The 22,297-nt window shown below is 36.6% G+C and overlaps 1 protein-coding gene across 7 annotated transcripts in view; it reads right to left on the reverse strand.

Annotated features, from left to right (window-relative positions):
• Positions 1 to 22,297, reverse strand: part of USP34 (ubiquitin specific peptidase 34) — a 231,649-nt gene that overhangs the window by 107,691 nt on the left and 101,661 nt on the right. For all 7 annotated transcript variants that reach the window (XM_027131781.1, XM_027131778.1, XM_027131782.1 and 4 more), the window contains 5 exons: positions 20,793 to 21,007; positions 17,185 to 17,300; positions 16,965 to 17,092; positions 7,178 to 7,267; positions 4,408 to 4,503 (listed from right to left, as the gene is read on the reverse strand). In XM_027131781.1, the coding sequence (XP_026987582.1) occupies positions 4,408 to 4,503; positions 7,178 to 7,267; positions 16,965 to 17,092; positions 17,185 to 17,300; positions 20,793 to 21,007 (645 nt within the window). The remainder of the gene's footprint in view (positions 1 to 4,407; positions 4,504 to 7,177; positions 7,268 to 16,964; positions 17,093 to 17,184; positions 17,301 to 20,792; positions 21,008 to 22,297) is intronic.

A 22,297-nucleotide genomic window follows, 5' to 3' on the forward strand; every position in this document is an offset into this window, starting at 1 on the left:
AAACTACACTAGATTCGTCACTGAAGTTTTAAGTTAAGGCTTCCTAAAGGTTGAGTTTGCTGGATATATCTTTGCTTCTCTTTACTGTCTCATGTTAACGTTGGAAAAGATGAACTTTTGCTTCGTCACTGTTGCAGTGCCCTTCATGAAGATGAAAGTACTTACGGCAAGGTGGCTGGGAACTGGGGGTGGGGGGTGGGGGGTGGAACTCACAAACTAGAACACTATTCAGATAAAATTCAAGGCCTGCTCTTAATAGTTTTCATCCTTTTACTAAAAGGACAGAGATTTTTGTAGCAGAGACCTTGGAGTACAGGTTCAAACATGAGATCTATCATATATCATATGCCCTGAGTATCGGGAACGTTGGTCACAGACATAAAAGGGGAATGATGTCTTCTTGTCCTTTACAAAGTGCCTTTATTTCCTGAATACTTCCTTCCCCTATACTTGCATCTCAGAGTAAGTGACCTATAACCCTAGAAGGCATGGATCCAGTCCCTTTGTCCTCCCTTCTTCGGCTTCCACAGTAGTACCATTGGCTGCACACTTCAAAGGACTCCGCCTGCTCTGTCAGGATCCCATTGGTTGCTGAAATCACCAACCAGGAAATTTCTTGGGATGCAAATCAAAAGTGTTATCAATACTAATAAACTCTCATGGGCTTGTCCATGGCTCCTGACATTACAGAAAATATAGGACAAAAATAATCTCCCCACGGGCATGAAACTTTAGTGACAAACTGACACCTTAAAAAAAATCTTTCACTTGATAGTCTCAATGTTAACACAGAATTTTCTCTAGCGGCAACTGGATTCAAGAAATATGTAACACGTCCATTTATGAAATGAAATGTTATCTTTAATGCCACAAGAATCTTTTTGTCCTACATGAAAATCTTAGAACTTGCCAACTATTATAATCGCCACAGAACGAATGCAAAGTAATGTGCCAGAAACTCATGAAATCAGTATGCTTTAACAAAGAGCAGCAAATGTACAACTCTGTTTTTAGCCTGAAGAATCAAGGGAATTATAACAAAATAGTCTGGACAGCTCTCTGTTCTAAGATTTTATTCTCCTAAAATATCAGGAAACAAGGCAGACTGGAGGACTGGAAGGATACTCTGGTGTACCCTAGAAAAGTATAAAACTCATCTCCAAAGAGCACCACATTTTTTCCACCACAGAAACAATGCTTCTTTAAATTAAAAAAAAAGAAGGAATGCTTCTGTGAGGCTCTGCCTGTCTGCCTTCACTAACAAAGTGAGCAACTTCCCTGTTGTCGATGCTGTCAACAACCAAGTCTCAGATCTGTGTACATTTTTTGGCACTGAATGTTGGACTTTCTCTTTTTGAGCATGACTCATCTATGTCTTCCATGCTCCTCTCTTAAGTTCCCATCCCTGCTCTTCAAGCCCACAGGCTGTGACTCTGGTGGGAGCTTTTTTGCAACTTAAGTGTTTATTTCTCTGTTGACATGTAATTTGAATTCTGCCTCCTAATAATGCTGGTCAGTGTGGTTTTATTCCTGTTCCTTGTTGATCTTAAGGTTTTTATAGAGAATGTATGGAGATACAGAATCAGAAGGCTTTAATCCTCATCACTGCTTGAAGAAGAATAATTAAAGAAGAGACTCTGAAGAACACTTAGAATTTTAAAAGGATTTAAAAAGAATGCATCTTGTATAGAGGTAACTTTGTAAGCCAAGCTGTGGAACAGAGTAAATTTAAGGAAACATATCAGAAATAATTTGACAGGCATGAAGAATAGAATGTCTAAAACAATCACTGAACAATAAAACAGGAAAAGTTGTTGAGTTTAGATTTTTGAGAGCCCAGAATACTAGACTGAATAAAGTAGAATTTATTTTTTATGCAGTAGACAATCTAAATGGGGGTAGGAGGCAAGTTTCTTGTTTATTTTATACCATAGTTTGTTTTAGCCAAGTAACTACAATTTATACATAACCTACTATGTGCCAGATAGAGCTTACTAAATTATTGCATTTAATTCTTTAAAAAAACTCATGAGGGGGGCTTCCCTGGTGGCTCAGTGGTTAAGAATCCACCTGCCAATGCAGGGGACACGGGTTCGAGCCCTGGTCAGGGAATATCCCACATGCCCCGGAGCAACTAAGCCCGTGCGCCACAACTACTGAGCCTGCACTCTGGAGCCCATGAGCCACAACTACTGAGCCCACGTGCCAAAACTAATGAAGCCCATGCACCTAGAGCCCGTCCTCCGCAACAAGAGAAGCCACCGCAATGAGAAGCCTGCACACCGCAAGGAAGAGTAGCCCCCATTCACTGCAACTAGAGAAAGCCTGCGCACAACAACGAAGACCCAACGCAACCAAAAATAAATTAATTAATTAATTAAAAAAAATAAAAACAGGAAAAAACTCATGAGGTAAATAATGGGGATTTATTAGAGTGGTAAGTAACTGAAATAAGATCAAAACAATAGATTCATAACCTAAATGCAGGTCTGTATGATTCTCAAGCCCATGTGCTTTCTACCAATATCATTAATGCCTTCCTCATTTAATAAGGATAAGGAATTAACAAGCATGGGGGAGGCTGAGGGAAGAAAACTGATCCAAATGTTGGTTAAAGAACTGGAACAGTGTTTGTGGGAATGTCAACTTGTGAAAAAAAAACATGGGATATATTTTAGCCTTAAGATAACTAGAGATTAATGACAGTATAATGTGGCACTCAAGAATATGAATTACAGAAAACAGACTGCTTGACTATTAATAAAATGAGTGTTTATAAAATGAATTATAGAAATTCTAGCTCCACTACTTATAAAATCTATAAATTTATAAAAATTTATAACTGTGACCTTGGGCAAATTATTTATTACCTCATAGCTTATACATTCTCATTTTTAAAATGAGAATTCCTACTTCAAATAAGTTGTGTATCTTGAAGTTAATAATATTTAAAAGGTATCTGGCACATAGTAAGCATCAACAAATACTGGCTATTTTTATCACCACTAACATCATTATTCATGTTTGGAAATAAAAGTATATGAAAAGAGCCCCAAGTCTCTAAGTTTTAGGTGACTAGGAGGAGGGTGGTACACTGAAGGGTAGAGTAATCTGGAGAAAGAACTGATTTGTCGGGGGAAAATGTGATTTCATTTTTGGAGGTGAATAAGTATGCTTTAAAGGCCTATGGCTTTTTTTTTTTTTTGCGGGACGCGGGCCTCTCACTGCTGTGGCCTCTCCCGTTGTGGAGCACAGGCTCCGGACGCGCAGGCTCAACGGCCATGGCTCACGGGCCCAGCCGCTCCGCGGCATGTGGGATCCTCCAGGCCCGGGGCACGAACCCGTATCCCCTGCATCGGCAGGCGGACTCTCAACCACTGCGTCACCAGGGAAGCCCAAAGGCCTATGGCTTTTCTGAACACTTCTACAATCTGATCAATTCTGATCTACATGAAAGTTTTCTATGTGGGTATTTTCTCAATAAATACTGTGCCTACTTCTCTTATTTACTGACATGCTGATACAGACACTTAGCTGGTTTCCTAGACTTCACCATTAGTTTCCACCAACTGACTTACAAACAAAAACTTTCTGAAATCTCCAAGCTTCCTTCTAGGCAGGCATCTCCCTATAAGAAGCTTTAAACACAGCTATACTACTAACACCCCAACTTCTACCAATTCTTATCCAAACTCAATTCAATATATCCAGATATTTTAATGATGAAATATTAACCAGCTATAACATCACAATTCTTAACGTTTTCACACGTCTTAAACTTTCTAATACTAGTATTCAATTATAATAATAAAAGAAAATGTTTTAAATTAACTCTATGATAAATATACTTGTTCAGAAGTAAATATTTATAAGTTTTAGAATCAATGCCCTAATACATTAATACAAGGATACTGGTGATTTCTGAAAAAAACATTTACTTTTGATTCCTGAAAACACTGACTTATGAACAGAACTCAACAGTGAAGATTAATCAACCCCCAAAGTTATATAACCTACATTTTCCTAAGGTTAAGAATTATAAAAATAACCTTATAGAATTCAACTTAAAAAAGAAACTTTCGGGCTTCCCTGGTAGCACAGCGGTTGAGAGTCCGCCTGACGATGCAGGGGACACGGGTTCTTGCCCCGGTCTGGGAAGATCCCACATGCCGCGGAGCAGCTGGGCCCGTGAGCCATGGCTGCTAAGCCTGCACGTCCGGAGCCCCGCGTACCACAAGAAAAAAACAAAAAAGAAACTTTCTCTTAAAAATTTCATAACTAAAATGTTCATTACATTTATTTATTATATGAAAGAAAAGGACTAGGAGTAGGAATACTGGAAAATTACCTTTCACAGGAAAGACAATCAACACTTACATGTAACTTACGTAGTTAAGGTATACTTACAGTGCATGTTTTTGTCTTCCTTCTCTTACAGCTTGAATATAGTATACCAAATTATCAAAGAAAAGCTTCATCATGTTCAGTTCTTTTTCTGCCCACCTGGACCAATTGAAAGAAGAAATAGTTTTAGAGGCACAGGGTAAGAGAATAAATCTATTCTATAACAGGAAAAAAACTTCTATGTAAAACATTTTCAAAAGCAAAATCTATCAATTATCAAAGACTTACAAGTTCTGTTTATATTTGAATTGTGAAAAGATATAAAGCAGTGCACCTTAATTTTTATGAAGTTAAAGCACCACCGTGTTTTTGTTTTTGTTTTTTTGCGGTAGGCGGGCCTCTCACTGTTGCGGCCTCTCCCGTTGCGGAGCACAGGCTCCGGACGCGCAGGCTCAGCGGCCATGGCTTACGGGCCTAGCCGCTCCGCAGCATGTGGGATCTTCCAGGACCGGGGCAAGAACCCATGTCCCCTGCATCGGCAGGCGGACTCTCAACCACTGCGCCACCAGGGAAGCCCACCACTGTGTTTTAATCTCAAAATACTCAATCTCTGTGAAGGGGATAAAATGTCTGGCAGAATGCTAATTATAAATGACTAATATGAGTTAATATTAAAAAACAGTACAATACAGTCCATGTTAAGGATGGACTGTGTACCTTGGTCATTATTTAGCACAGTGCGTGGCATACAGAACACATACAATATAAACTAAATGAATCAGTTTGTTTTTTTCTGTCAATAAGTGCTTATTTTTTAAAATAACTTATTTTAATCAAATAAATATTCACATATTAACGTAAACTAGAAACAATAGAAGAAAAAAGAAATAGTGATAAATACAATTAGAGATAGCAGGGTCCATAACTAACATAATCTCTCTCACACAATAATTATTAGCAATATAACTACTAACATGTAGAAGTACTGAAATTCCAAAACTTCAAATATAATTTACATCACGTTTTTGCTATAGCCTTCTTTTCCAAATAAGTTACTCTTGCATTGCCAATCACTCGCCAGTCTGTTTGCTGGTTACCTGAAGATTTACTAAGATGATCAGAGATAATTTCCAATTTTAAAATATGGGCCGTAAGAGTTTAAGAGACAGTATGTACCAAATGCTGAGTGTTCCTGCACATAATAGATTCACACCAAGTGGAAGTTTTTGTTGTTATTGATGCCAACTAATCATAAGAGCTCAGTTTTTTTAAGTGATCTACTTGATAAGATTTAGGATACCAGTCTCATGTTGGCATTAACTGAGCTTATTTATATTTAACTTAAGGACCAAGCTAAAAGGGTTTCAACTCAATATACTTAAGTTCAGGTATACTTGATAAGTAACTGAATATTCGCATTTGCACTTCTATAAGAATGTTATCTTTTGTTACTCCTTAATTCAAACCTCCTCACATGACTATAATATCAACTTGCCCAGGTAAGCTACAAGTGAATCACTTTAATACTTCTGAATTTTGTAATTCAGCCATTTAAAAACCATGGGAAGAGAGTCAATGAAATAAAACTCATGGTACTCTTGTACTTAAAGGATGCTAAATGCTTTCCTCTACTCCTCTGTTTAGTATCTCAAAGAACTTCCTTGCACTCACAAATAGAATTGTCACTAGGGTCACCCTGAAATAGTAACCAAAGAAAGAGACTTTCTAAGATGATTCTTAAAAAACAGTAATAGGGCTTCCCTGGTGGCGCAGTGGTTGAGAGTCCACCTGCCGATGCAGGGGACACGGGTTCGTGCCCCGGTCTGGGAAGATCCCACATGCCGCGGAGCAGCTAGGCCCGTGAGCCACGGCCGCTGTGCCTGCACGTCCGGAGCCTGTGCTCCGCAACGGGAGAGGCCCACGTACCGCAAAAACAACAACAACAACAACAAAATTTAAAAAACAGTAATAGAGGTTCAGGTTAAACAGATCCCCTATTAAAAGAAAAAAACCAGCAAGGGCTATAACTCAGAAGAACTAACTTCATCTTATTTAGAACTATAGTACAGACTTCTAAGAATTTTAAAAATCATATTCAGTTTGAAAGCAAGTATTCCTACTAACTAATCTTAGATTTGAGGAGGAATTAGATAAAACTCCATCCTACTTGACCTCACAAATAAATCCTTCAACAGGTCTAATTTTTCCTAAAATTTAAAGTCTCTGAAATCTCTCCAAAAAGTCTATTTTGAATAAAGCAAATAATACATTCTTAGAGGTTAATGAAGTGTGTGTGATAGCCAACTTTCTCTAGAATATTCTTAAACATTAGATCAATATCACATCAAAGTACTATCCTTGAAAGAATTCTTTAACATTAATCATAAGTTCTCTATATATGTAAAGGAGTAATAGGGTGGTGTCAAAATTATCCCTAAGGTGATGTAATGTCTAGAACCAACTCCTAGTAATGGGAAAAATTAAAGGCACCTTAGAGTGTTTAATGTGTGGATCTTCTTCAGGAGTCCTTTGCCATGGTCAGATACACTAAAAATCTTTATCTTAAAATTAACGCATTATTTGCTACAATATTTTTCTCAAACTACAATGAGTACAAAGGTCAGACTTCCTGGTGACAGAGATATACATAATCTCCATGGGGCTAAGTGGCAAAGACAGCACTCAGAAATCTAAGCAAACATTTGAATTACACAAAATTCAAATTTTCCTGGTGCAGAATAAAAGCTAGTAAGTTACTCAAAACCTTGTTTGATAATTATGACTGGGAAAAAAATCTTTAAAATGAATACTTCTGTTTCTTTTATTTACTTACATTGTAATCCAATGTGTATCATAACTGCTCCCAAACTGCTGAAAAGTACCAAACAGTTTTGGAAGAAGACGAAGTGAAATTACTACTGATCTGAAACAGCAAAAACAGGTATTTATAGAATAAAATAATTTTAAATAGTATCAACAATTCTAGATCTTAACAGAAATTCAGCTATTTAAAATCTTAAATGCAAAAAGAGTTAATGAACTTCACATACATTTCTATGCAAACACAAAATTTTTTCCTTAAGTATTAACTTATTATACACTGGGGCAAGAAAACCAAGTTTTAAAAAACCAATCCAAGACTTTTAAAGTAAAATACACCATATAAATATCTGAGTATAAAAGCAAGTGAAGGGCATTTAAATATAAATTTTTTTAATGACAGTATTCTTTAACGAGTCATAGGTGCTTCTGAGGATTTAATCAAGGAAAACAGGAAGCAGCAGCTTGGGCAAATTATCTAGAGCAGGGCTTCTCAAAGTTTAGTGTGCACTTGATCCAGCTGGGGGGATTTTTTAAAAATGCAAATTCTGATTCAGTAGGTCGGGGTAGGCTCAGGATTGCATTTCTAACAAGCTCACAAGTGATACTCAACTGCTGGTTTGTGGACTACAAACAATAAATGTAGAGAACATTTTTCAAACTATGTAAATTATCACTTTCTCCCTAATTCTCACTTAATATCATCTCCATCTAAACTGAGAATCACTGCGTTATGAGCATGCTAATAATAGAAGCACACCACATACCTCAAGTATAAAAGGGCCAAAAGGCAATAGGAAATCATTCTAAAACCTCAAGAAGATCTGAGCATGTCTATCTTCTGGAAGAAAAGGGGGTACAGGGAACATATTGACATGCAAATCCCAGAAGTCCTAGTAGGCAAGAAGGTTGCCTGCATGAGCCTTGAAAGAAGCAGGACACACTCTAATAAAGTTACTGAATTTCTTTTATTTTTAAGCTTAGGAGCCAATATTGCTTCATGAAAGAATTTTTACAAAGAGAAAAAGTTGGCACCCTACCCACAGTATGGAGTACAAATAAGTCCTCAAAAATGCCTACTCTTTTTAAGAGTACCAGGTATATTCGAATACAGGACTACACTTCTGAGTGGGAGGAAAACAGTGGCGAATGCTGAGTAGGAGAAACTACAAAACTTTGTTTCTGAATAAAATCCAAAGTACTTAAATTTGACTACAAAGCCTTGTCTGATCTGTCCCCATTCCTTCTATCCGTCTAACCTATTTTCCTTCCCATCTTCCTTTTTTTTTTGGCGATATGTGGGCCTCTCACTGTTGTGGCCTCTCCCGTTGCGGAGCACAGGCTCCGGACACGCAGGCTCAGCGGCCATGGCTCACGGGCCCAGTCGCTCCGCGGCATGTGGGATCTTCCCAGACCGAAGCACGAACCCATGTCCCTTGCATTGGCAAGCGGACTCTCAACCACTGCGCCACCAGGGAAGGCCCCCCATCTCCCTTTTTGCTATTCCTTCAAAACACACGAGCACATTCCCGCCTCAGGGCTTTTCTATTGCCCCTGCGTGGAATGCGCTTTACCTAAATAGCTACCTGAAGGACTCCTTCCCTCACTTTATTAAGGTCTCCTCAACTGTCAACAGAATGGATGACCCTGACAACTCTATATTAAATATCACCTTTCCATTGCTCTGCGAACCTCTATTATTCTTGACTCCTTCCCAATTTTCCTTCCGTCATCATCACATAATGAATATTCCTTTATTTAATATGTCTACCACTAGAATGTGCTTGATGTGAGCGAAGAGTGTCTTATTCACTAAAAATCCCTGCATATGGTGCATGCTGAGTATATATTTCCTTAAATAACAAACCAGCAAACAACTTAAAGGCAAGATTTTCAAGGAAGGAGGAAGACCAACAGTGTAAAATGCTATATTACAGTTATGAAGGAAAAGGACAGAAAAAATACTACTGGAAGATAAAAGAAACAGCATGTTAGAAGTATGTCAAAGGATCAAAACAACATTAGTATAGATTAAAGAGTATATAGTGGACTTCCCCTGTGGTCCAGTGGTTAACACTCCGTGCTTCCACTTCAGGGGGCACGGGTTTGATCCTGGTGGGAGAAGTTCCACACGCTGCACACTGTGGCCAATGATAATAATAAGTATATAGTGAAGCAACGAAGACAGTAAATGCCTGATATCCAGTAACTGCAAAGTAAATATTCTTTAAATATTCAAAAACATTTAAATTTTTAGTATACTTTTAAATATTAAAATATTTAATATTTTTCAACAAGTCGCACAGAAGTGGTGCTTGGGAAGATAGACCAAGATAGATCAGGGGAAATCAATTTCAATTTTAGATTATTTATCTAAACTCCTTTGTCAAAGTTTCAGAAACATTAGCAGAGTTTTTCCTAAAAATTAAGACATAAAAAACTGGAATGAATATATATATATATATATATATTAATTTGACTTTAAAAGCATAAAATCAATGAGATATCACAAAGGACAGAAAAATTTCACCTAAAATCACAAAAGCAAATTCCAAAATTGTTTACCTAGTGTAATTTCAACAATACTTTTAAAATACAAAGAAACAAAGACTAGAGATACCATATCTCACTAAAGCAAGTCTTATAGTGTGCAGCAGTTGTATATTTTCTGAAAATCTTATTACCTCTTTTGCAGTCAATGGTGTTAAGAGTCTAGACTGTTTAAATTTACTTTCCAAATTTTCTACAATAAACATGTTTTCATTTTATAAAATGTAATGTAGAAGCAAGCACATGATGCTTGACATTAGAGAATAGGATGCCAGGCATTGAGCAGGTATTGGTTGAGTTGAGTGAATAATGATGTGGTTCATGTAAAAGAATCCAAAATAGGATTGTAGAAATGGGACTCGTCTTACCTCTACTACCTAAGGGGAATGCTTTTCTCCATAATTTATAATAAAAACACTGAATTATTAATAATTACATCTTACGTGACTAAAACAGCTTTTTTAAGTTTTTCCAAAGATTCAGAAAAACTCCAAATTTTTCTCCTCAAAAAAAGATTTCAGGGGCTTCCCTGGTGGCGCAGTGGTTGAGAGTCCGCCTGCCGATGCAGGGGACATGGGTTCGTGCCCCAGTCCAGGAAGATCCCACATGCCGCGAAGCGGTTGGGCCTGTGAGCCATGGCCGCTGGGCCTGCGTGTCCGGAGCCTGTGCTCCGCAACAGGAGAGGCCACAACAGTGACAGGCCCGTGTACCGCAAAAAAAAAAAAAAGATTTCAAAGAACGGTGAAGAGACATATTTTAAGTGCCATAAATTTAAGAATATAAGAAATGACCAAATCCAGAATCAAAGTGATCCTGAAACTCTGGAACACTTTATTTAAACTCATAAATTTGAAAGGAAAAATGATATAAAGTACTGATTACAGAATGAAAATTAGTAAAATATTTACAAACAGGGTAAGATCATGTATTTGTTTGCTGACTATAATAATTTATATTCCAATATTAAAGGAAACTTCACAAGATCACATATACCAACTTATTCCAAGTAAAATTATATCATGCTGTACAGCAGAAACTAACACAACACTGTAAATCAACTACACCCAATAAAAAATTTAATTTTTTTAAAATAAAAGAAATAATGTCATAGCACTTCTCCTACAACAACTATGAGATACTACACCCTGACTTATCAACTTTTTTGCCCAAATAGTTTTGACTGCTGATATGCTTATGAAAAACATCAAACTTACTGTTATATTCAAACTTACATTCACAAATTCTTCCAAGAGTGAAAATTTCAAATACCAAACCACACAACCCTAGGCAACAATATGTTTAAGATGAAAAGGTTCAATGGTCCAGAGTAACAAGATACAGTCAGCCCATATGCAGGTTCCTCATCCGTGGATACAGAGCTAACTGTCCTACTCTATTTTATATAAAGGACTTGAGCACCTGAAGATTTTGGTATCTGCAGGGGGATCCTGGAACCAATCCCCCAAAGATACAAAGGGATCACTACACTAATTTTAGACTCAAGAAAAATGCTATTACTACCTTAGACTGCCCTTTGCTTGATACAAAAGTTTTGTTGCAACCTTTGCTGAAGCTTATTACTATACAATAGTGTGATGTGACTCTAAGAATTACCAATGTAACTTTATATTGCTTTAGTAGAATGAACACATTTGGTAGTAGTCTTCACAGTTAAAGTTACATTTGGACGATTTTTTCCTAATCCTACACTCCATATTTGAAGAAGACTGGTGTGTTCTACAAAATGCTGTCAACTAATTAATTAATTAATTTTAAAATATTTACTTATTTGGCTGCGTCGGGTTTTAGTTGTGGCACACAGGATCTTTGTTGCTGCGTGCAGGATCTTTTTAGTTGCAGCATGCCAGATCTTTTAGCTGCAGCAGGCAAACTCTTAGTTGCGGCATGTGGGATCTAGTTCCCTGACCAGGGATCGAACCCAGGCCCCCTGCATTGGGAGCATGGAGTCTTAGCCACTGGACCACAAGGGAAGTCCCTCAGTCATTTTAAACTATAGTATATACCAAGAGTTGACAAAAAATGCTGTATATAATATAGTCTTTACAGAGAGAAAACAAAACCAAAAAAAGGTACATAGTACCATGCATTTCTTAATTATATGAACCTTTATTTATGTAAACAGAATCCCTGACTCGTGACCATTTTTACTTTTGTATTCAAAGGCAAAAAATTTCACACGTGGGTTAAACTACCTACTGCATAAAGAATGGCAAAAAAATAGCACACTGGATAGGTTCCCAGACAGAGTCTCAAATCAATTCTCAAGAAGCCACAGAATTTCAGGAGGTACCTAGCCCAGGATGTGAACCTGCATGTGAAGCTACCTGCCTTCTAGTAAACATAAAACACCAAAGGGGCTGATTACAACCCAACTCCTACTTCCGCCCTACTCACTAGACAGCAGCCTTATCTCACTCACCCAAAGTAACAAATACCAAGCTGAAGAGTAATGGATTTTTCATTGTGGGAGCTACTGTCTACCTCATGCTCTCACTTTATGACAACATTCTGCAAACCAGTCTACTATGTGTTTCCGTGTGTAACTTTAAACCTCCTGCACTGCTGAAATGTTATATGCCTTATAAAACAATCTGCCTAAGGCTAAATGTGCATAAGTCACATGCTGCATGTTTAAAGTGTTTTAAAGTGTTAACAGTGGGTTCCGTATAAATGGCAGAATTATGGGTGATTTATGGGAGACTTTTCCTTTTTCAGATCTCTATGCTTCCCAAGAAGTAATGAGCCTATATTACTGTTCAAAAGAAAGCTAAGTTCATTTTGTGAAATAAACTGTAATAAGACCATAGAACAGCAAAAACAAACAAAAATTGGTGACAGGTCTATAAACCATGGAAAGTGAGGAACTAGAAGGAAAATTAAAAAGTCAACATAGAGGGGGCTTCCCTGGTGGCGCAGTGGTTGAGAGTCCACCTGCCGATGCAGGGGACGCGGGTTCGTGCCCCGGTCCTGGAGGATCCCACATGCCGCGGAGCGGCTGGGCCTGTGAGCCATGGCCGCTGAGCCTGCGTGTCCGGAGCCTGTGCTCCGCAACGGGAGAGGCCACAACAGTGAGAGGCCCGCGTACCGCAAAAAAAAAAAAAGAAAAGTCAACATAGAGAAAATAAAAAGAAACATAAAACCTGTGTAAACTACATAAAAAATTGACATCATCAAGAAGCAGACATCTGTGCGGTTTTTTCGGTCAAATGTCAGGAAAATGGTAAATGAGTTAAGATTTCAGTGGCCCATTTATTTCAACATAAGGAAGAGCTTTCCTATTAATATTAACACCCTTGTGCAACATTCCTTTCCTACTGTGATGGCAAACTCAGGGGGAGAGGAATCCTTGGAGAAAGGATTCTTGTGTTCAGAATAGGATTTCTCAAACTCTGACATCAATACTGACACTTCACACAATTCTGTTGTGAAAAGCTGTCCTCTGCATTGAGGGATGTTTAGTAGCATCCCTAGTCCAAAGTAACATCTCCAATTCCACTCATTAATGTGACAACCAAAAATATCTCCAGATACTGATACTACCTAGGGAGAAAAAAAATCACCCCCATTAAAACCCACTGGTTTAATTGTAAAATAGCTAGTGGGAAGCAGCTGCATAGCACAGGGAGATCAGCTCGGTGCTTTGTGACTGCCTAGAGGGGTGGGATAGGGAGAGTGGGAGGGAGGTGCAAGAGGGAAGGGATACGGGGATAAAAGTATAAAAATAGCTGATTCATTTTGTTATACAGCAGAAACTAAAACAACATTGTAAAGCAATTATACTCCAATAAAGATGTTAAAAAAAACACTAGTTTATCAGGAAACTGGAACTAATAATGTTTAAAAAAATTAATTATTTTTCAGTTTGCATGATAACTTCAGTAAGTTCAGCTGGTATACACTGGATGTGTTGCATATGTCACAGGCTAAAAAATGCCACTATGCTCTAAGTACTGGCATATATGACCAATTAATAAGAGGCCTAGCATAATACACACAGCAACCGTCTGAGTAAATTTTGAGGCCAAAATTAACATCAATATAATAGTTATGTTTACTATATATCAATAAACCATTAAGTAACTATGATTAGGTACAGGACTGCCTCCAACAAATGAAAAATGCTTCAACTTCAAGTGATTTGGGAGTGAACAAATTAAAGCTTAAAAAAATCCAAAATGATGATTTTCCATTTTATACACAGAATTTTCCTTTTGTCTCTTTTACTCTTTTTTTTTTTTTTTTTTTTGCGGTACGCGGGCCTCTCACTGTTGTGGCCTCTCCCGTTGCGGAGCACAGGCTCCGGACGCGCAGGCTCAGCGGCCATGGCTCACGGGCCTAGCCGCTCCGCGGCATGTGGGATTTTCCCAGACCTAGGCACGAACCCGTGTCCCCTGCATCAGCAGGCAGACTCTCAACCACTGCGCCACCAGGGAAGCCCCCTCTCGTCTCTTTTAAGCTACACTACTTAGAAAAATATATGCTCATTATGGAAAAATTAGAAAATAGAAAACCATAAAGAAGAAAAAATTAACTGAATCCTCCCAGAAATAACCATTCTACAGTCTCACATATTGCTTGCAATCTTTTTAACAAACGGGCCTATGAGTATACGCCCATATCATTATATAATCTTTGAAAACATTTGACTCTTAAAGGCTACATGATATTTCATCTTTCACATAGCTTTTTTCCTTTTTATTGAAGTAACATACATGAAAAAACACATATAAACCTAAGTGACAGTTCAAAATATCAGGAGGTGAACATACCTGTGTAACATGCACCAACATCAAGAAAGAAATCATTACCAGCATCCCAGAAGCCTTGGGATATGCCCCCTTTCCACTCACTAACAACCCAAGAGTAACCATTATCCTATTAAATACAATAGTTTTCCTGATTTTCTTTTTTAATTTATTCATTTATGGCTGCATTGCATCTTCGTTGCTGCTACTCTTTATTGCAGTGCATGGGCTTCTCACTGCGGTGGCTTCTCTTGTAGTGGAGCACTGGCTCTAGGCGTGCGGGCTTCAGGAGTTGTGGCTCATGGGCTCTACAGCGCAAGGCTCAGCAGTTGTGGCGCACAGGCTTAGTTGCTCTGCGGCATGTGGGATCCTTCCGGACCAGGGCTTGAACCCGTGTCCCCTGCATTGGCAGGCGGATTCTTAACCAATGAGCCACCAGGGAAGTCCCAGTTTCCCTGTTTTTAAACTCTGTATAAACAGAGTAATAGAGATATACTTTTTTACATCTGGCTTCTTTCACTCAAAATTTTGTCTGTGAGATTCAACCACACTATTCCATGCAGTTGTAGTTCTTTCATTGTTACTACTATATATATACTATTTCATTCAACAAACAGTCCACAATTTAATTTTCCTTCCTATTCTTTTTCTGTCATTTAGATAGCAGTAGAAAGAATAGTTATTTTGAATAATGCTTTTATGAACATTCTTGAATGTGTCTTTTGGTGACCTTCTGGATGTATTATTAAAAGGCACATACTTAGCAGTGCAACTGCTGGGCCACAGGATATGCAGATGCACTTTTGGGGAATAAAAATTGATACAACTTAAAAAAGTATTCATTAGCTTCACAAAGACTTTTAAAAGACAATTAACATTTTAGGGACTTCCCTAGTGGCCCAGTGGGTAAGACTCCGCGTTCCCAATGTAGGGGGCCCAGGTTCAATCCCTGGTTGGGGAACTAGATCCTGCATGCATGTCTCAACTAAGTTTGCATGCCACAACTAAGAGTCTGCAGGCCGCAACAAAGATCTCACGTGCTGTAATGAAGATCCCGCACATAACAACTAAGACTCAGAGCAGCCACAATAAATAAATGATAAATAAATATTTTTAAAAATATTTAAAAGACAAAACATTTTAAAACTAATTTCTATAATACCTATGTAAATGATGAAATATCATTCACCCATTAAAAGCATTCTTTTTAAAGAATATATGTCAAATGAGGCAACTGATCCAACTAACAGGGGTCTATTAGTAGTTTCTTATACCTGCATGAATAAGCAATTTTTCTATTGTGATTGTACCAATTATAGCCCTTTAAAGATCAAAAGAAGAAAATTAAATATTGCAGATACTTTTTCTAATTCAATTAGGTAAAAAAATTTTTTGAAGCAGTTAAATATTCAATAAAATTAGACATTTATATTGAGCCTTGGCAGAGGTAAGCTGAAAATATTAATGTAATATATTCAATTAGGGGCTTCCCTGGTGGCACATTGGTTAAGAATCCGCCTGCCAGTGCAGGAGACATGGGTTGGAGCCCTGGTCCGGGAAGATCCCACATGCCGCGGAGCAACTAAGCCTGTGCGCCACAACTACTGAGCCCTTCGCTCTAGAGCTCACGAGCCACAACTACTGAGCCCACGCACCGCATCTACTGAAGCCCACGCACTATAGAGCCCATGCTCTGCAACAAGAGAAGCCACCACAATGAGAAGCCCATGCACCGCAACAAAGAGTAGCCCCCGCTCGCCGCAACTAGAGAAAGCCCACACGCAGCAACAAAGACCCAACACAGCCAAAAATCATAAACAAAAAAATAAATTAAAATATATATATATTCAATTAATAACTGAATTCACCACATCAGAGAATGGAACAATATTATCAGAGCAGTATAAGGGAAACTGGAGACTGTATCAACAGAACAGAACTGAAAATCAAGAAACTTGTGGTAATTATTTGAGCCCCAATAAGAAGTATATAAATATACAGCAGAATTCAAACTAGGAAAAAAACACAACTAACCTAATTCTTTGTGCACTACAGAAGTCAAAAGATCCACCCAGATGGAAGAACAATGCCATTGTCAAAATGTTTATATTTCAGCTTAAGTTTAACTTCACTTATCTTATTTAGCTTTCTTTATATATAACAGTTCAAGAACATTTAAACTGTAATCTGAAAATAGAGTAATCACCACCATGTTCCCAGAATCAATAAGACAGTATTCCTTTGTCTCTGTTGGAGGTGATCTAATCAAGAGTGCCGAAAAGTGCTGAAAAAAGCAAGACTGTGTGATAACATATAAACCCTGTGGGGGAAAACAGTTTAGAACTAATATAAAAACCACAATTACTAAAAAAAAAATAGGTTGATAACAGTACATTAAATGCTATGAACCCACCATATCTAGGTCAATAAGAATATTGATTATGAATATGATTACTGCATAAAAAATTTTAAATTCCTATTTACCTGTTGTTTCCTAAATTTTCAAGGCAACCTTCAATGAATCTCATTCGAATCTGTCTATCCGTAAACCAACATACTAAGGAACAGAGAAGTTTCTCTGCTTCATTTATTAATCCTTCAGAAAGATTAACCTACAAAAAAATGTATATACATAAAGTTACTGTTTATACTGAATGCATTTTGCTGTAATTTTGTAGTCTTTTGGGTTTATTAAATAACTTACTGCATCATCATCTTGGACTATATCCCACAACAAAGTGTTTCCTTTCTTGCAAACGTTATCCAAATTAATGTCTGTTACAGCATTACTGCTGAATTGATGTTTATGAACTGTAGGTCCTGAAGGGGCAAAATATAACACACTATAGAGCAATGCAGTTGACTGAAATTGTAAAGTGAACTACAGCATTCATAAAGTTAACAAATTCAAAGTGAAGTATAACAATAAATCTCTTCTTACATCACAAGATAAAAACAAGATTAACACAGTTGCTTTATGAATGAGACAGAATAGTACTGTTTAGAGTTTGATACTACTAAAGTAAAATAAGAAAAGTTTTCATGGCCTCTCCACTATTTCATAGCCTCCTCACTATTACTAATAAGTATGATTAATGTTTTCCACATGTCAAGAGAACTATATATAAATATTTGAAACCCAAATTAAACATTAAGAAGAAAATTTAACTGAATTAACTATATAGCCAAGGGACGTTCCTCTAAATGACCTTCTGTAAAGTGTCTTATACCTAAAGATTTTTTTAATTGAGATGATTTACTCAAAACATTCAATTAAATTCAAAGCGTCTATTATAATAATTCAGACTTTGAGTGCCAGACTATGAACTCTCCCTAGCTCTGTTATATTAAGCAAAAATGCTTCATTGTCTTTAACAGCTTTACCATGAAATTTCCCTCTTAAACTGTACATGTACATTGATTTCATTAAAATGAGAACTATGCAACCTTCACCATAATTCTGTTTTAGAACACTTTCACCACCCTAAAGCATTCCCTCATACTTAATTACATTTAATCCCTGATCCCATTCCTGAGCCCTAGTCTGTTCTTCCATCCCCATAAATTAGCCTTTTCTAGAAATTTCATATAAATGGAATCATACAATATGTATGTATAGTCATGTCTGACTTTGTTCACTTAGCAAAATGTCTGAGGTTCATCCATGTTGAAGCATCTATCAGTAGTGTGTTCCTTTTAAATAGAATAATAATAAACAGAATAATATTCCATTATATGAAAAAATTGTTTATATATCTACCAATTACTGAAAGTTTGGATAGTTGCCAGTTTTTGTCTAATATGAATAATGCTGCCATAACACTGATATAACCAGTCTTTGTATAGACATACACTTTCTTTTCTTTAGGGTAAATACTTAGAAGTGGAACTGTTGGGTCATAAGGTAAACACGTATGTTTAAAATTTGAAGAAACTGCCATACTGTTCTTCAACACATAGGTATGGTCGCTCTTTTTAATTTTAGCCATTCTAATAGATATGCAGTAGAATATCATTCTGGTCTTTAATTTTAATTTCCCTAATGACTAATGATGCTAAGCATTTTTTCATGTGCTTATTAGCCATTTGTGCACCTTCTTTGGTGAAATAAATCAATTCCCAATTTTTAATTAAGTTGTCTTACTACTGAGTTGTAAAAGTTCTTATATGGTCTGGATACAAGCCCTTTATTAGATATATGATTTGCAAATATTTCTCCCAGTTTGTAGCTTGACTTTTTAAGTTTGGGGTTTGTTTGGTTTATTTGTTTTGGTATTTACTTTTTAAAATTAATTTTATTAAAATACAATATAAATACATAAGATCCGGAACATTTCTATCACCCCAAAAAGTTCTCTTGTGTCCCTTTACAATCAATCCCCACCACCAATCACTGAGTAGATGTCAATCATTATAAATTACTTTAGGAAATTTTAGAAGTGCATATAAATGATATACAGTATGTATTCTTCTGTCTAGCTTCATTTGCTTAGAATGTTTTTTGATATTCAGTCATGGTGTTGAACGTATCAGTAGCTCTTTCCTTTTTATTCCAGTGTGAATATACAACAATTTGTTTATCTACCAGTTAATTCCAGCTGAGGTTCATAAATGAAGCAGTTATGAACATTCAGGTACAAATCTTTTTGTGGACGTATGTTTTCATTTCTCTTGGGTAAATACCTAGAATAGGAATTGCTGGGTCATATGGTAAGTACAAGTTTAACTTTAAAAGAAACTGCTAAAACAGTACTCTAAACTGCCTGTACTATTTTAAGCTCCTTCACAGCAATGTATGAGAGTTGTAGTTGCTCTGCATCCTTAGCGTCATTTGATATCATTAAGTCCTTAATTTTTTACCCATCCGAAATGAGTAGAAATATCCAGTTGTAGTTTTAATTTGAATTTCCCAGATGACTGTAGATATTGAACATCTTTTCATGTATTTACTGACCATTTTTATATCTTCATTTATGAAGTAACTAAATTTATTCATACCTGTTGCCCATTTTTAAATTGTATTGTTTGTCTTACTGTGTTGGAAGAGTTCTCTATAGTATTAAATACACAGTAATACAAGGTAGATTTGGAGACCAATAATACATCTAATATTTTGCTCAATTTCTAACTTCATATAGTAAAAAAACATGTACAATACTGAATAAAAGGAAAACAGGTTAAGAATAGAAGAATGGTGAAAATTTAATAAATATGGTATAAAATTAAATTGACCTCAATCTTAACCCATTCATTTCTCAACAACCACAATAACAAAAATGTCAAAACAGGGAATTCCCTGGCAGTCCAGTGGCTAGGTCTCCGCGTTCTCACTGCTGAGGGCCTGGGTTCGGTGCCTGGTCGGGGAACTGAGATCCCGCGAGCCACGCAGCACGGCCAAAAAAAAGGAAAAAAAAAAAAGTCAAAATAACCTTATCTAGATTATACGCAAGTAACAGTTGAAATCAGAAAGTTGTTGCCAAGATCCACAAATTGCATCTACAAGTCTGATCGTGGCTTTAAAAGCATAAACCTAATCTATCTGGTTTACTTAGTTTATAATTTACTGGCATCCCAAAACCCATGTCCTAGGCTACTAAGTGCTGATGGTATGTAACTAAGCAAGAGGCTGGATATGGACCTTTAAATTGCCAATTCTAGAACTGTTTTCCCTCTTAATTTTTCTCCCTTTCCTCCTTTATCTCCTCCTATTCTTTAACCTCTTCTAACCTCTATTCTTTAGAGTTTGGTCATGTCCTATCATCTTTTTAAGACTGATTTAGAGTGATTAGAACCATCGTTTTTTGAACATTTTCATCACCCCAGATGAAAGAAACACCTCACCCTTTAGCAGTCACCCCTCCTCTTATTTCTCCCAATCCTCACTAGCCACAGGGAACCACTAATCTATACTTTCTATCTCTACAGATTTGCCTATCTTAGTCCTTTTATATAAATGGAATCATACAACATGTGATTCTGTGTAATCTCCTACTTTTAAGTCCTAAAATTCCTGAATATAAAATCTAATGCAGCCATATATTTTCTCAAATACAAAGCTATAATTTTTATACATATTATTTTTTATTTCTTTTCCTTGTTAAATATCTCTTGATGGAACTGCAGCCTTCATATTCATGATGGAGTATTCATAATAATTTCATTTCCTTGGGGAAAAAAACTATAATATGAAAATTACTTGGCAAAAACACTGAAGTAACAAAACATTGACTGTTGATTCCTTTTAACAATGTGTTATATAAATTATTCCTATTTTAAATAAAGGAATATATTTTACTTACTACAGAACCTTACCTTGACTAAGATGTTCATGGTAAATAGATGCTAAATTGGGAAGATGTTGTTGGAGATGAGATGTTAGCTCTGCATGTGAATTAATCTGAACTAGCTCCTCTTCACACCCAGATTCTTCACCATCAAAATCAGCCATATTTTTTTCTGATTTTGCACTGACCTGGGAGCTGCTGCAACTGACATCATCTGCACTTAGCATATCATCAACCATATGACTGTAACACAGAGAGGAGTACAAAGTCAGCAATTACAAATTTGAACACACATTGTGAATCACAAAAAAATATCTCTCAAAACATTTGGCACAAGTTACAACCCACTCAAGAATAAAGCTACATTTGTTTGTTAACAATATGGAATATTGACAGCTTTACAAAAAATAAAAAGCCCACAAAGTCTGCACTATATATTAATTATACAATATATACCTACATATTATCTGGCTCATCGACACACTTCACTAAAACAACTTCAAAGAGAATAATTTTAGGAAAAACAAAATCAGTAAACTTAACTGTTAGATAATTTTTTTATAAACTCAAATCTTAAAGTGAAACCTTAAAATTTATTTACATTTGTTCATCCAACTGCAGAATCAAATCAGATAAGGAAAAAAATTTCAATTTACAGCTGCAATCTAGATGTGGTTAGTATTAACTGAGCAACTTTTAACTCAATAAACACCTATTAAGCCCTCCCTTCTAAAACATACCATACGGGGTGCTCTAAGGATGTAGAGACAAAATGATAAAAATAACACGAAGAAGAAAAGTTCAGGATTGATTTAGACTCACAAATGGTACCCATACACAGAGAATATGGAAATGGCTAACATAAAAAAAATAAATCATTAGGTCTTTTCAGGTAGAGGGTTGGCGTGAACACTATAAGAGATTTACAATGTACCAAACTGAACATATTACCCTCCTCAGTTTTATGAACTAATTGCTTTGTCTCCAGTATGTCCTGGGGAGAACTCTGAATGTGCATTTCTGTAATGTCAGACCATAAACCAGTGGTTCTCAAACAGAAGGCCAAGGGGACATCTGGCAATGTCTAGAGACAATTTTTGGTTATCACAACTTGGGATATTCCTCTAGTATGTAGGCCTAGAGGCTAGGGATGCTGCTAAACATCCATCCTACAATGCAGAGGGCAGCATTCACATTGCTGTAAATCCAAAACACAGAATTACCTGGCCCAAAACATCAATACTGCCAAGACTAAGAAACATTACTGTAAACTCATATGGGTTAATGATAAGAAGAAAAAGGCAAAGGAAATAAAGTAGGAATATGTATGGATGTGTAGTTCTCCCAAACAACCATATTAAATTCTGAAAGGCCCGGCAAATAGTCAGGTTTAAGATAAATCCTGATAAACTACATATCCCTATTTCATCATTAACTCAAATATTACTACTTGCAATGATAGTAATAATAAATAGCAGCTAATATTTATTAAGTTCTTATTATGTGCCAATCATATCAGCCCATGAAATGCTC

Source organism: Aethalodelphis obliquidens, unplaced genomic scaffold, assembly GCF_003676395.1.
Source record: "Aethalodelphis obliquidens isolate GAN/ISIS:26980383/991018 unplaced genomic scaffold, ASM367639v1 scaffold40, whole genome shotgun sequence".
Lineage (NCBI taxonomy): Eukaryota > Metazoa > Chordata > Mammalia > Artiodactyla > Delphinidae > Aethalodelphis > Aethalodelphis obliquidens.